We start from the raw sequence: 15,330 nt of genomic DNA, 5'->3' as shown, positions 1-15,330 counted from the left end.
AGGAACCCGAGATCTGCATTTCACCCAGCATCTACCGTCCATTTCCCAGCTGCCGCGAACCGTGTGGATCGCAGTCAGATGTATTTTGTTGCGGGAAGTCAGGGACCCCGAACAGAACCCCACCTCCGATGTATTTGCTGGGGCTCATGTCCCCACAATTGGAACAAGAAAGTAAACACTAAGGAAAAGCCAGCTTGTATGCTGCCAGCACCTCTGGGTCTCTCAGAAGGGCAGGGACAGCACACGCCCAGACATGCTTCTGGACAGTGAGGCAGCATCTCAGAAATGAGAGCGGTGGCATTTGCTCAGACAGCTCTGGGCATCTGCACAAGAAGCAATTTTCGCGTTTGTCCTACTTAGTACTAGAAAGGTTGCATTCAAAAATTGATCGGCGAATTGATGCGAGACCTTGTTAGCTGTGATTGCTTAGATTTCCAAGGGAAAGCTTTGCTTCTATGAAAATTTAAATGCATATAGTTTGTGTTTGGGGTCACTTTTATCTTTTTTTTTTTTTTTTTTTTTTTTTTTTTTTTGAGACGGAGTCTCGCTCTGTCGCCCAGGCTGGAGTGCAGTGGCTGGATCTCAGCTCACTGCAAGCTCTGCCTCCCGGGTTTACGCCATTCTCCTGCCTCAGCCTCCCAAGTAGCGGGGACTACAGGCGCCCGCCACCACGCCTGGCTAGTTTTTTGTATTTTTTTAGTAGAGACGGGGTTTCACCATGTTAGCCAGGATGGTCTCGATCTCCTGACCTCGTGATCCGCCCGTCTTGGCCTCCCAAAGTGCTGGGATTACAGGCTTCAGCCACCGCGCCCGGCCCACTTTTATCTTTAAGACAGTAGCTGGTCAGGTGCGTTGATTCACACCTGTAATCCCAGCACTTTGGAAGGCTGGGGCGGGCGGATCACCTGAGGTCAGGAGTTCGAGACCAGCCTGGCAAACATGGTGAAACCCCATGTCTACTAAAAATACAAAAATTAGCTGGGTGTGGTGGCAGGTGCCTGTAATCCCAGCTACTCAAGAGGCTAAGGCAGGAGAACTGCTTGAACCCAGAAGGGGGAGGTTGCAGTGAGCTGAGATCATATCACTGCACTCCAGCCTAGGCCACAAAGTAAGACTCTGTCTAAAAAAAAAAAAAAAAAAAAAAAAAAAAGACAGTAGCTGGTTATAGGATGATTTTCCCCTTGCTTTGAAGTTGCTGGATAGGCGCTATCTCAGGGTGAAGTCTGGAGTTATTAAGGCAAAAGGAATTGCCTTACCTTAGCCCACCAGATTGGTTCATATGAGCCCGGGGGCCCATATGGTTCCATCTGAATCAGCCTTGCCTGACTCGGCCTCGTTTCCCTTTCGATGTGATTTCTAAAGCAGGATGGGAGAATTCTGTAGAAGGGCATAACTTCATTTCCAAACAATATTAGCTGGGTGGCCTGTGATGTCCTTGTAAGAAAGATATAAACAAGCAGACAGACTAGACCTATCCAACGAGATGACGTTTTCACCAGCAAACCAGGCCCCCCTCCGAGCATTAATGAATGGCCCAGTGGCAGCCCCGCTGGCCCAGACCTCTGCAGTGTCTCCATCAGGAACGCAGTGATGGACACGTGTGAAGATATTGGAGGTCATTTCTAGATGACACCAAGCTGGAAGGACAGAGAATAAAATAGATGGCAGAGACGGGGTTCTGAATGGTTGTGGCAGGTGAAAATGGCTTAGCAAAGGAGCAAGACAAATTTTTGTATTAATCCTACAGTTAGTGTCAAAAAAGAAATCGATACGTCTAGAACAGGGGGCCCACCTGGCTGTGGTTCAGATGAAGAGGATTTGTGCACTTCAGGTCTGTGGCTCAGTCCAAGCCAGCAGGGAAGCAAGGACCGTCCTGGACTGCTTTTTTTGTTTTTCAGTTTTTTATTACATATATGAAACATAAAATTTGCCTTTTTAGCCATTTTTAAGTGTACAGTTCAGTGGCATTAAGTACATTCACATACTGTGCCACCCTTACCAATATCTGTTTCCAAAATATTTCATCACCCCAAACAGGAGCTCTGCACCTTTAGACAATAACTTCCCATCCCCTGGTCACCTCTAATCTACTTCCTGTCTATGAACTCTGCAGGCTATTTGTATAAATAAAGTTTTATTGGGACATAGCCACGCCCATCATTTACACATAGTGGCTGCTTTCACTCCACAAGGGCAGAGCTAAGTAATTGCAACAGAGACTCTGTGGCTCACAGTGCCTGAAGAATTTACTATGTGGGCCTTTACAGAAAAGGCTTGACGTCCCCTGTTGTATGGGCCGCAGCAGCTGTGCCCTGCAGTATCTGCAGGGTTGTTGTGTGAACAGCAGCTCAGCCAGTTCTATGCCATGCCAGGGACCAAATGAAAGCTTGCCCAGGGATGGAACAAACCATCTGGTAAGGCAGGAATGACAGCCACCCTCACATGGCACAGGGCAGAGTCCACAGTTTGTAGGACACCATCACATTCTCAGCCAGTGCTCCCAGGAGCCCATGAAGGGATCAGACCACACTAGGGACCCTAAGATGACATGACGCCTGTCGGAGCCACCACCACGGTGGTTTCAGGTCTCCAGCCCTCCTGTTGTTAGGTGCCCTTTCTGTGGCCTCACACTCCCCATTAGAAGCATGTGTTCAAGATAAGCCAAACAATAAAAATTTAATAGAAGTAGTGGCTGAGAACCTTACACCTATTATCTCACCTAATCCTCCATCAAACCAGGGAGGCAGGTGCTATTACCAGTTCAGGGAAGCTGAGCCTCTGGCCGTAAACAGGTGCAGGGGTCTCACCTGGCCGCTGGCCACGGGGCATTCCACCTGGTGCTCTTTGCCTCAACGCTTGTGGCCAGAGCTCGGCTGTGGGGTGACCGTTCTGGGGTAGGGGCAGATTCCTTGTTCCCCCAGATGGGGGTAACAGGGAGGTGGCCTGTATGTCTCCTGAGCTTCCTTCCGACTTCAGTAACTGGGACCCAGATACTGGAAGGAACAAAAAGTCACAAAATAAAGGCTCCATAAAATGAACCAGGATGCGGCCACAGAGCGGAGGTCTTTAGAAGTCATGTTTTAGGTCTGGGGGCGGTGGCTCATGCATGTAATCCCAGCACTTTGGGAGGTCGAGGCGGGAGGATCACAAGGTTAGGAGTTCGAGACCAGCCTGGCCAATAGGGTGAAACCCCATCTCTACTAAAAATACAAAAAAATTAGCCAGGCGTGGTGGCAGGCACCTGTAATCCCAGCTACTCAGGAGGCTGAGGAGAATCGCTTGAATCTGGGAGGCAGAGATTGCGGTGAGCTGAGATCGTGCTACTGCACTCCGGCCTGAATGACAGAGCGAGACTCTATCTCGGGGAAAAAAAAAAAAAACACTTATGTTTTGAAGGACGGCATGGGAAAGGCCCGTGACAGCAAATGGAAAACGCAGCCAGTGTAGACAGCAGCAGCGTAGACAGCAGTCTGTGGAGTAGAGCTTCAGTTTTCTAGGGAAAGGGCAGAAAAACCTGGAAGAAAAATTACAGCAAAATCATAGCCATAAAAACATAAATACATAAAACAGTGAGAAAGCACAGCCCCACAATGCCGTGAGTCCCTCCCAGTCCCAGGTGCCACCCTGGATGCAGCTGGAATTGTGTGGTGGCTTCGTTTTTGCTGAGGGACAGGTGAGGTTAGTGTCGGACCCTGCTGATCCAGCTATCTGCACGCCCTCGGAGGTCTGTGATGACCACAGGTTTCTGTGATTGGTCGGGCTTTCCTCCCCGGCGGGAACCAGGCGTGCCCAGGGCCACTGTGCTCTGGCGTGGAGAGCGCCGAGCCCTTTGTTCTCGTCTGTGAGCAGGAGTGGGAGGCCCCCGGTGGGCAGAGCAGAGCCAGGAGCAGCCAGGTCCCCGCCTCAGGCTTGCGGAGCCCCTGCTTATCACCAGCGTCCTGCCTGCTCCCAGCCTCTTCCCAGTCACTCTCTTTCTAGAGAGGACGCTTTCTCCAGTGGTCAAACGTGCTGTGGAGAGGGTGTGCGCTGCCTGTGGCTGGTGTAACAAATAGCCACCAATGCGCGGCTGAAAACAGCAGCAACGTATTCTCTCACGGCCCTGGGGGCCAGAGATCCAAACTCCGTAGCCCTAAACCTAAGTCCAGGAGTCAGCCAGGCCGGGCGCCCTTCTCCAGGCCAGTACCCTTCCTGGCCTAAGTCCAGGAGTCAGCCAGGCCAGGCTCCCTTCTCCAGGCTAGGACCCTTCCAGGCCTCTTCAGCGTCCGGCGCTGCTGGCCGTCCTTGACTTGTGCCCACATCCTCCAGTCTCTGACCCTGTGGACACTCTCCCTCCTTCTCTTCTGTCTGTCAAGTCTCCATCTGTCTCGTCCTCATACGGTCACCTGTGATGGCACTGAGGGCCCACTCAGCTAAGCCAGGACATTCTCCCCATCGCAGAGTACTCACGTTAATCCCATCTGCAAAGTCCCCGTCTCTACCTAAGGTCACATTCCCAGGTTCCAGGGACCTGATACCTTTGGAGAACCATTATTTAGTTGACTGCAGAGAAGAAAGTAGAAAAAGGAGGGCAGGGGGGCGGGGGTCCTGACGACAGGGCAGTCGGGAAGCAGAAGCGAACAAGGAAGCCACATGGTGGTCCAGAGAAAGAGCCTTCCGGGGGCCGAGGGGACAACCAAGGCCAAGCCCTAAGGTCAAGTGTTGGGGAGAAGGGGGTTCAGGGGATAGAGTCGGGGGTCAGGGTGCAGATCTGGTGGGGACTTTGGCTTTGACCCTCTGTGAGATGGAAGCCCCTGGAGGGCTTTTGCATGGAGGAAATTTGACCTGATTTAAAAGGTCTGCCAAGGCTCGCCCTGGCTGCTGCACTGGGAATAGCCAGTCATGAGGGTGTCTCGAAGTTCAGCGTGTGCACGATCCGATGCACTTAGAAGGCACATCCCGATGTGGCAGGGCTGTCATGGAGCCTGGGAGGCCGCATTTCTGATCTCATGCTGATGCTGGCCTACGGTCCACGCTTTGCCTGGGGCAGGTGCAGAGAGAGAAGATGGAAGCAGAGAGCTAGGAGGCTATTGTGAGAAACCAGCCAAGAGCCGCTGGAGGCTCAGAGCAGGGTGGGCACAGTGGAGGTGGGGAGAGGGGTCGGATTCTGGACTAATTTGCTGGGAAGCCACAGCAGTGGCTGAACTTCATGCTCCAGTGATGGAAGGATTAGTCAAGGAGGGCTCCCCGGGGTTTGACCTGAGCGCGGGTGAGTGAGACCTCAGAGGAGCTGATGCTGCTGAGGGCTGCCTCCCTGGCCCACACCAGCCCCAGGGCCTGGAGTGCCCTCCCCGACCCACTCTCCCCTTGCCTGCCTGACAAACTCCTAAACACCCTTCAAAACCCAGTCTTTGTCTGGCACACTTTGGGAGGCTGAGGCGGGCAGATCACTTAAGGTCAGGAGTTCGAGACCAGCCTGGCCAACATGGTGAAACCTTGTCTCTACTAAAAATACAAAAATTAGCCGGGCTTGGTGGCGTGCGCCTGTAGTCCCAGCTACTCGGGAGACTGAAGTAGGAGAATCTTTTGAACCCAGGAGGCAAAGGTTGCAGTGAGCCAGGATCATGCCACTGCACTCCAGCCTGGGCAACAAAATGAGACTCCATCTCCAAAAAAAAAAAAAAAAAAAAAAAAAAAAAACACCCAGTCTTGGACATTCTGGACACGTGCCACCCCTTGGATGAATGTTGAACCTTGAGGACATTACGCTCATTGAAACAAGCCACAAAAAGGACAGAGGGTGTGACTGCATTTGTCTAAGGTTCCTAGAGTAGTTAAATTCATAAATACCAGAGATTGGTGGGTGCTGGGACTGGGGGCAGGGAGCAGGGACGGGGAGTTACTGTTCAATGGGTACAGAGTTTCAGTTTAGGAACATGACAGGGAGATGGATGGTGGTGATGGTTACACAACTATGCGAATGTACTTACTGGCACTGAACTACGCTTGAAAAGGGTTAAAATAGTAAATTTCATTATATGTATTTTACCACAACTTTAAAAATTCTCTTTGATAAATGCAGTAATGTTTTAATTAAACAAAAAGAATGAAAGGGATCTTCATGAGCAGATGTGGATTGGTTTCTAGGACGTATTGTGAGTGAAAAAATCAAAGTGCAGAAACACATGGGTAGTGTACCAGCCCTCCTGGAAGAAAGATGGGGGAGAAGAAAATACACGTGTCTGAAATACAAAAATGGAAAACGGAGCCCTGGGTCCCCTCCTCTGAGAAGCCCTGGCAGGAGCGCGAGTGCCCTAACCACAGGCTTAGCCCCGTCGGAGCCCGGCGCACCGTGCCCTCCTGGGCTCTCTCCTCCTGGGCCTGGTTGTGGGAGGCATCCGGGAAGAGTCAGGAGGAAGACGAGGAGGAAGCAGTGAGCAGGTGAACAAGCCGCCCCTCTGTCCCTGCTGGAGCCCTGGTGCTGGGAAGCAAAGTGCTAGAGGTGGGGACAGATTCCTGGGCGCTCCCTCAGTGGCTGCATCCGAGAGGAGGAGGCTGGAGGGGCAGAAGCAGATCCCTCTGGCAGTGGATGCATTTGATACCTCAGGGCAGTTGAGCTGCAGCAGGAAGACAGCAATGGAGCCCCAGCAGGTGGGTCCTGAAAACCGACGGCCTCCACCCCTGGGCTTCCTGACTCAAATCACAGCCGCTAACTCACCGGGGCTCAGCTTTGGCTGCGTGCATTTCAGTGTCTGAGATGTTTGGGGATGACTGCCAACGTCGCCAGGCTGCCGGCCAGATTTCCATACACCCCCCACCCACAAACATGCGGCCTTTCTGGCTTCCCCTGAGAAGTTGGCAGATCTCTAGCACCAGGCCCACCTTCCCACGTGCAGCATTTGGGCATGGGCCTTCTCCCATGGGTGCCCCCCTGTGGTGGCTACCCCGCAATCCTCACAGGACACTGTCCTCACTCTCCACACCTCCTGGCCACGAGGGCTTCTGAGCTCAGAAAGGAGAGACGCAGCCCTGTGAAGCTGCCCCTGGCGGGTTTTCTGTGCTACGGTGTTTGAGCGTATTAAGAATTATTCACCCACACTCCAGCTTGCTGCCAGAGAGGCCCGGTGCTCTGAGCTGCACCCGGGGAAGTGTGACACTCAGAGGGAAGCAGCCCTGTCCGAGGGCCACCAGCTCAGGGGCACCTGTCTCTCCGGCCTCTTGGAGGGAGCTGTCACTTGCAGAGGGGCTCCCCTGGCTCCATGAGTCCCACCTCATGACCAGTTCTTTGCTCATGGAGCACAGTCGCATCCTGATAGCAGCCACGGAGCAAAGTCTGACGGACGGCGGCCCGTTTAGCTCGAGCGGGCATTCATCGATCTTGCCCACGAGGCAGCCACCACTACAGCAGTGTCGCTCGGGGCCGGGAACATGTGCCATTGGAGAAACACTGGCCAAGAGGCTGGAATGGATGTCGCCCGCCATGCACCAGCTGTGGGGCGTCAGTTGCTCTATCTACAAAAATAACAATTCAGTCCTCATGTGCAGGTGCTGGGAAAGATTCAGTGAGATACAACTGAATACCCAGCCCTGGCTTTAAGGACATGGACTCATCCCAGCAACTTCCACAGAGCCCCTGCTGGGGACTGCCTTGGTTTCCTAGGACTGCTGTAACAAAGTAACAAACCTGGGGAACTGAAACAACAGACCCATATTCTGTCACCTTCTGGAGGCCAGAGGTGGGATACCAAGGTGTCGGCAGGGCCAGGTTCCCTGCAAAGGCTCTGGGGGAGGGTCCGCCCCATGCCTCTTCCAGCTCCTGGGGGTTGCCCACAGTCCTTGGCTTGTAGACGTGTCACTCCGGTCTCTGCCTTCATAGTCTCATGGACTTCTGTGTCTGCATTTTCTCTTCTTGTAAATCACCAGTCACATGGGGTTTAGGAGCCACCCTAACACAGTACAACCTCATCTTCGCTAATTACATTCAAGAAGGCCCTATTCCCAAATGAGGTCACCTGTAAGCTTCTAAGTGGAGATGAATTCTGTGGGGATACTGTTCAACCCAGTACAGGTGCTAAGCCCTGTGATGACCCCACCTGATGGGGTCCCTGCTCTCAAGAAATTCACAGTCCTCGGCAGTTTCTTCTTTCCTTTTGCCTTCTTTATTCTTCTCAGTGGGTTTGTTACTGACAGCTGCCTCCATCCCTGGCCTGTGGCAGGAGAGGGCAAGTAGAGAGCCCACAGGGGAGCCTGTCGAGCCCCGGGAGGCAGGGCCTAGACACAGGGAGGCCTCCCAGGCCAAGAGGGTGGTGCTCAAGAGCCTTTGAGCCCCACTCCTGGCTGGCAGGACAGTGCTGGTTTTCTCGTTTCAGATGGCAGAGCAGCTCATGACCTTGGCCTATGATAATGGCATCAACCTCTTCGATACAGCAGAAGTCTACGCAGCCGGCAAGTATGTGTCTTTTCGCGTGGGAAAAAGTGGTGCAGAATGCCTGGGCAGAGCCGGAGCTGCAGGGATTCCTGCCACTCACATTCCCGAGAGTGCTCACAAATGCACCTTGCGCCCTGCTTTCATTTTTAAACTCTGAATGGCTTTAGGAGGTATTATTTCCACGGGGCTGGAATTGCAGAACACTTGGACGCTGGTCACTTGCTAAACTCCCCATGGAGTCACCAGGGGGACCACAGTCCCTCCGGTGCCAAAGATGCTGTGCTGGGTGAGAGGCACGATTAAGCTGCTGTCCTGGGCTCTCTTGATGTGCCTGACATTTTGACATTTCATGTCTCACTAGTGCAATTAGGGCTGCAGGGCCTGCGGGGCCTCAGAGCTAGGGAGGGCAGGCTCCGGCCGAGTGCTGTGGGGAGCACTTCCCATCTTGGCAGTGAACTTTCCTGCTCAATTATGTAAAAGCTCCGCCCTCTTCAGCCAGGCTGTTGGCTTCAGTTTTAAAGACTGGCTGTAATCAAATCATCCACTCTCCTGCATTGGGTTTCCAGAAGTCAGCTTTTGTTTGTGAAATCATTTGTTGGCCCTCTCTTCATCCTCCTTCTGCCCCCCTCCTGCCTGGGGCCAGCCAAGTTCCTGTCGTCCGGGCAGGCTGCAGGCCTGGGCTGCTGTGCACCGTAGCTGCTTGGCCCGCAGCTGTTTTGTGGGCCCTAGTGGGTTACCTGCAACTGCAGTGGGGCCCAGAGCACCCGACAGCAGGGAACCCAACTGAGCCCTACTCAAGTTCCCACCCAGAGCCTGGGGAGCACACAGCCCTGGGTGCTGCCGCTGGGCCCTCAAACTGCCTCCAGCCCCCATCTGCAGCCCTTTTGGCCCTCCTGATGGCACAGCCCCCTCCCGCCCCCTCCAGACTGGCAGCAGCTTCCCATCAAAGTGAACCGCTTTCCAGACAGATAAGCCCAGCAGAGGGATCTGAGGTCAAAAAGCCCAGTGCAGATGCCAAGCCAAGAGGCACCTCGTGTCCCAAGCCCCCACCTCTTCGCTGCCTGCTTTGGCCTGGGTTTTGTTGCCCAGAAGAACGTGTGGGAGGCAACTCTGCAGCCCCATGGATGGGGCCGGGCACACCCCATGTCACAGCAGCCACACTCCGTCCTCTGTCACTCGCAGTTTCCATGTTCCCCTGTTTAACTGGACACCCAGAGCTGGTGAGCTGGGCAAGTTCACTGGGTCTCCAGCAGCCACGGGCCTCTCAGAAGCCACTTGCCGGAAGGCCGGGGAGTCAGGGAGCAGCTTCCCCTCGGGTCGCCATTTCTGTGGGATCCCCTGCCCCTCTGCTCCTGGGCCAGCCACTGCGGTCCCTCAGTCCAGCTCAGAGCTGAGCCTCCGGTGGACGCCCATCAGTGCCCTCACAGAGGACCTGGGCGCTGCATGCCAGGGATAGGCAGGAAGAAACTGCTTTGGGGAGTTCGGGGGAGGCCGAGAGGCAGCTCGCAGGAGGCCAAACCCTTATCTTCCCGAGGCCTCCTGCTTCTTCTGACACTAATTTGCATACTTCTCGGAGAGCTACAGGATTTCTGTGTCCCGCGAACAGGTGTGAGTCCTACCAGATTCACAGCCAGAGCCACAAGCCACAGGCTTAGGTAACTCACTGTCTGCTGCTCCTCTGCCCCCGGGATCACTGCCAGCTTTTCTCTCTTCCTCCTCCTTTCCTGATCCTTCGTTCGACAAATCAGGGACCAAGGAATAAAAGGAAGAGGCCTAGGGCTGAGTGAATTTTCTGTGCGTCTTGACCATAAATGAGGAGCATTCAGAGCGCATGCTAAACAGCTTGCAAATCAGAGCCCATTATTTCTGAGTGGATGACTCAGGCGCTTTTATAATTGGAATGTAGCACAGAGTACGGATCATTCTCCGTCTGTTGTTTTGCTCAGAAACATTTTGCTACAAGCAGAAAGTTCTTCAAAGTTAATCCAGTGCTGCAGTGCCAGGCGAGGCTACAATGGCCGCCCATGCCCCCAGCTGGCCTGAGTTTGGTGCAGGACCCGGAGTGATGCCAAATAGGACAGACAGTGGTCTGCCCAGCATCTGACTCTCTGCCGTTCAACGCAGGAAATGAGAGGGACACATGCACCCACACACGTGCACCCATGTACACACACACACATACACAAGCATGCACATCTGCTGGAAATCCAGCCCTTGACCCTGAGTACATGTTGATTGTCTCTCAAAACAGAAGATGTACTTGATGAATAATTTACCTTTAAAAAAAGATACTTGGCCGGGCACGGTGGCTCATGCCTGTAGTCCCAGCGCTTTGGGAGGCCAAGGTGGGTGGATCACTCAAGGTCAGGAGTTCGAGACCAGCCTGGCCAACATGGTGAGACCCCATCTCTACTAAAAATACAAAAATTAGCTGGACGTGGTGGCGTGTGCCTATAGTCCCAGCTACTCGGGAGGCTGAGGCAGGAGAATGTCTTGAACCCAAGAGACAGAGGTTGCAGAGAGCCGAGATCTCGCCACTGCACTCCAGCTTGGGTGACAGAGCAAGACTCTCTCAAAAAAAAAAAAAAAGCAAGATACTTGTGTGGAAATTTTGCCCACCTAATGTTGCCAGGCATTTTCCCTTGTGAATTTTCAGCTGACTAAGAAATGGGATGCTGGCCTTGCCAAGCTCGACAGCAGCTCCTTCCTTCTCTGTGAGAGCTGGGGCCGCCACTGCTTAGACATGCGTCTGCAGGGGAACATGCCACAGCCATCCTAGTGGGGAGCAGTAACACAGCTGCTCCCGCCCCCTCGGGCCAGCCCTCTCTCTCTGGAATGAGCTACTGAGCCAAGGCGGGTGTTAACAGCCTGGCTCTCTGGCCCCAGTGGCATTTTCACAGAGGGAACCAAGTGGCCAGTGGCCACAGTGGGTCTGGGTTTGATTTTTCTGTTTGGCCGTGATGAGATCTCGGTGTCTTGTTTTGCAGGGCTGAAGTGGTACTGGGAAACATCATTAAGAAGAAAGGATGGAGGTAAGGACCCTGCTCTCTGCGGTCTCTCCCTGGGGTGGGTGTGGGCGAACTATCCCAGGGTCAGCCTCATCAGCCCATTGTGCAGTGTTATAAGGCCTGCAAGTCTTCACATTTTTCTTGCTGGGAAGTGGAGAGGAAAATTCAGTTCTCCAAGAGGAGGAGGTGACTCCGCTTGAGAAAAAAGTTGAAGGGAGGCTGACCCACCCTAGCGTGCCCACTCCGCCTGTCCCAACTCACCCACAGAGACCCAGAGCACTAGGGTCCCTGCTCGCAGTGTCAGGCCAAAAAGAGCTCGGCGTGAGAACGGGCCTGGGTACAGCAGAGGGGTGCTGCTACAGATGGGGGTGCAAAGCCCTTTCACCTCTTTGGCTGGAGCACTTAGGGTCAGGGAAGCCAGGGGGCCAGAGACGGGAGTGGCTCAGAGAGTCTGGGGGCCCCGGGGTTGGATCCCACCCTGCACCTTGTCCACGGGACCTTCGCGGCGTCTCAACCTCTCCGGAGCTCGCTGTTCCCATCTGTAAGGGTGTGTGTAGGGGACCTTCCCGGCAGGGCTATCCTGAGGGTCAGTGGCCCCAAGTCTGTAAATTACCCACCACCCAGCTCAGGGCAGGACGTGTCACACTCGCCTGGGAAGTGGTCCCCTCCAGCATAGACTGGGGAGCGGTCCCTGGGTGTGATGGGGCCCAAAGGTCACAGATCGGGGGCCATCCACCCTTCTCTCCCAGGAGCCTGTGGGCCTTTCCCAGGCCAAGGTCCTCACCCACCTTGGGACCAGTCGGGCTGAGCACTTGCCTACATGTTGGGGCTCCCCAGACCCCTGGACACAGCTTTATCTGAAGGTGCTGACAAGCCCCAGGGCCCTGTTTCTTAATAAATGTTTCTTTATTTTCAGAAACATGAGAAGCAGTTATAAAGTTGGGCTCCCTCCTCCCTCCCCTCCCAGTGCCGCTCAGAATCCCAGTGTCATTTGTTGAGAAGCCCCCACCCCCTCCCCCATGGATTCCTAACACCCCTTCCTCTTGCCCCATCAAATTTGTTTTTTGGCAACTCTAATCCCAAAAGAAATTCCTCCTCACCCTGTAATTAAAGAAAATTGCACATATTAGCAAATCCCCTGATCATGTCTTTGGCAAACGCGCATGGAGGTGGTGTGGGGTGGTCTCTCTTCCTGGAGGTGACGCTGCCCCTGCCAGAGCTCTGTGGCCGATGCTTCGGGGGCAAAGGAGGCCTCCTGCTCCAGCCTTCTGAGCTGCTTCCCTGAGCAGCCCAGGACCCGGGTGGGAAAGCAGCTCAGCCATGGGGAACCAGGAGGTCATTGTCACCCCCTGGGTGGGGAGTATTCCCTCCTCTGGGAGGGGTCAAGGTCAAATGTGGCCGGGAGGGGCCATCATTATCCCCCATCCCACCAGGACAAAGCCACTTGTATGGGCATTTGTCTCCTGTGGACTTAGAGCAGAAGAACGAATTACTTCCCTTTGCGCTGCTCAAGCCCAAATCCTCAAGGTTCTCTGCCTCAGCTACTCAAACCCAGAATCCCATTGGCCTGGCCACACTTGGGCTCCCTATACCTCCCCTCCCTCCCTAGGTGCCTCCCAAGTTACCCTGACCGGGCGGTCCCACGCAGATTTTCTGCAACAGGCATCACATTCTGTAGGGAATGTTGCAGAGAGCTTCCCTGGCTGCCTTCCACCCTCATCTTTCCATCCTCAACTCCTGCCAGATCCCCCCAGAGCCCACCCCTGCCCCTTGGCCCACACCTTGGCTCTTGCTGCTTCCTCTACCTGGACCAAATCCATGCACCCCTCGTATTCCCTGAGCCAGGCCCCCTTCCCACATCCTGGGCGGAAGGCATCTCCTCCGGGCTCCGGTCACACTGGGTCCCCCACTGTCCAACTCCCACTGCCTGACTCACAGTTACTGCCTCGGTGGCTGCCTCCTGGCTCCATGAGGAGCCCACGCATCCAGGCTTGGCACGTGGTACACATCAAATGATGGGGAAGTGCCCATTTCATGCCCCGGGCTCCCAGGCGGGAGGGCTTTCAGGACCTCTGTGTGAGAGATGAGGATGTCGTGAATGAAGGACCCCCCAGGGGCCGGGCCCTATCACACCTCTTCGTTCTCTTCTTTCCCGCAGGCGGTCCAGCCTCGTCATCACCACCAAGATCTTCTGGGGCGGAAAGTAGGTGCAACAGCTGGCGATGCTTCCAGCCCTGGCCCAGCAGCCACGGTCCCACAGTCCCTAGAGACCCCTGACCTAGAAGGCTTCCGGGGTGGGGGGAGGACAGTCCTGCTTCAGAAAGGAGAGTGGTCGGGGTCTGTCCTGGTCAGGCCCCAGCCCAGTGCCACTTCCCGTCCCCAGCAGGGGCAGAGCTGACATTCTGCAGCCACCAGCTATGCCTGGTGCCCGTCCCTGTTAACGGACGTCAAATCCAGAAAAGTAGCTGTGGCTGAGTTTGCCTTTTACAAAAACCTCGCTTAACTTTTCTTTTTACTTACATGGATTATTTTTTCCTGGTCACTATGGTAACGTCATAAAAATTATGGAAAACACAGAAAATCTGTGAACTGCCCAAACCCCCAAACCACTCCAAATTCCCTGGGCTGCCTGTCGTCACCCGTGCAGGTCTCCAAGTGTCTAGCTCCGTAGTTTGTGGGCTGGACACACTTGGGCTCATAGGAATTATGACTATGATTCATTTTTTCTTTCTTTTATTTTTTATTTATTTTTATGTATTTTTTTGAGACAGGGTCTCGCTTTGTCGTCCAGGTTGGAATGCAGTGGCACGATCACGGCTTACTGTAGCTTCAAACTCCTGGGCTTGAGCGCTCTTCCCACCTCAGCCTACAGGCATGTTGGCCACCATACCTGACTAATTTGTCCTTTTTCTTTCTTCTTTTTTTTTTTTTTTTTTTGAGACAGGGTCTCACTTTGTCACCTAGGCTGGAGTACAGTGGCGTAGTCCCAGCTCACTGCAGCCTCAGCCTCCTGGTTCAAGTGACTCTCCTGCCTCAAGTAGCTGGCTCTACGGGCACATGCCACCATGCCCAGCAATTTTTGTATATATATATATTTTGTAGAGATAGGGTTTCATCATGTTGTCCAGGCTGGTCTCAAACTCCTAAGCTCAAGTAATCTGCCCACCTCAGTTTCCCAAAGCACTAGGATTGCAGGTGTGAGCCACCACGCCTGGCCTTAATTTGTCCTTTTATAAGATATGGGGTCTCACTATGTTGCCCAGGCTGGTCTTGAACTCCTGGACTCAAGTGATCCTCCTGCCTTAGCCTCCCAAAGTGCTGGGATTACAGGCATGAGCCACTGTGCCCAGCCTGATTTGTTCTTAATTTAAAAAATAAAAATAAAAAGTCCAAATCAAACACACGGGTTAGGTTGAAAACCAAAAGCTGCCTTTCCCCTGCTGCCACCCGCCTCCCCTCTGAGCCCTGTGACCAGGCCTGCCGCGGGCCTCTGGGAGTTCAGCCCTGCAGCCTCGGGTACCTACCCCCAAAGTGGAATCCGACCCCACACGGCATTTGCTGACCCCGTTTTTGCGCCTAACATTGCATCATAAACGTTTCCTGGGAGGGGCCAGGGTGCCGAAACCGCTGGCAACATCACACATGGTCGGCCTGTTTTCCAGGGCGGAGACGGAGCGGGGCCTGTCCAGGAAGCACATAATCGAAGGTGAGGACGCACTCAGGCACCTCAGGGCCCCCACACCTGTGGGATTGTCCTCGGAGGCCAAAGTGAAAGCAGCACAGAGCCTGACCCCCCAAGTTACCCAACCAAGGGCCCCATCCCGGGGCACCCGGTGCTCTGGCCTGACCCTCTCCTTCCACCCGGGCAGCACAGGGGGACCCTGCAGGGAACAAGGGCGCCCGGTGGCTGAGCACAGA

At 54.2% G+C, this 15,330-nt stretch overlaps 1 protein-coding gene and 2 long non-coding RNA genes across 48 annotated transcripts in view; 2 read left to right on the top strand and 1 right to left on the bottom strand.

Moving 5' to 3' along the window:
* Nucleotides 1-15,330, top strand: part of KCNAB2 (potassium voltage-gated channel subfamily A regulatory beta subunit 2) — a 108,558-nt gene that overhangs the window by 80,839 nt on the left and 12,389 nt on the right. For 32 of the 45 annotated variants that reach the window (XM_015140505.3, XM_028840694.2, XM_077977685.1 and 29 more), the window contains 4 exons: nt 8,346-8,425; nt 11,392-11,436; nt 13,571-13,615; nt 15,075-15,118. In XM_015140505.3, coding sequence (XP_014995991.1) covers nt 8,346-8,425; nt 11,392-11,436; nt 13,571-13,615; nt 15,075-15,118 — 214 coding nt within the window. Of the gene's footprint in view, nt 1-8,320; nt 8,426-11,391; nt 11,437-13,570; nt 13,616-15,074; nt 15,157-15,330 lie in introns of all 45 variants that reach the window. The other 13 variants (XM_077977796.1, XM_077977646.1, XM_077977812.1 and 10 more) reach the window with 2 other exon arrangements.
* On the top strand, nt 501-5,496 carry LOC144336781 (uncharacterized). Of its 2 annotated transcripts, none has more exons than XR_013409102.1 (2): nt 501-642; nt 995-5,496. It is a non-coding gene; the product is annotated as an uncharacterized LOC144336781 (long non-coding RNA). The 2 variants fall into 2 exon arrangements; XR_013409103.1 differs by having other exon boundaries at nt 504-642; nt 979-5,496.
* Nucleotides 5,752-10,993, bottom strand: LOC144336803 (uncharacterized). Its single transcript, XR_013409122.1, has 2 exons — nt 10,943-10,993; nt 5,752-7,074 (listed from the first exon to the last, which is right to left on the bottom strand). It is a non-coding gene; the product is annotated as an uncharacterized LOC144336803 (long non-coding RNA).

This window comes from Macaca mulatta, chromosome 1 (genome assembly GCF_049350105.2).
Source record: "Macaca mulatta isolate MMU2019108-1 chromosome 1, T2T-MMU8v2.0, whole genome shotgun sequence".
Taxonomy (NCBI): domain Eukaryota; kingdom Metazoa; phylum Chordata; class Mammalia; order Primates; family Cercopithecidae; genus Macaca; species Macaca mulatta.
Note: the sequence above shows the minus strand (reverse complement) of the source record. Positions and strands in the feature narration are given on the sequence as shown.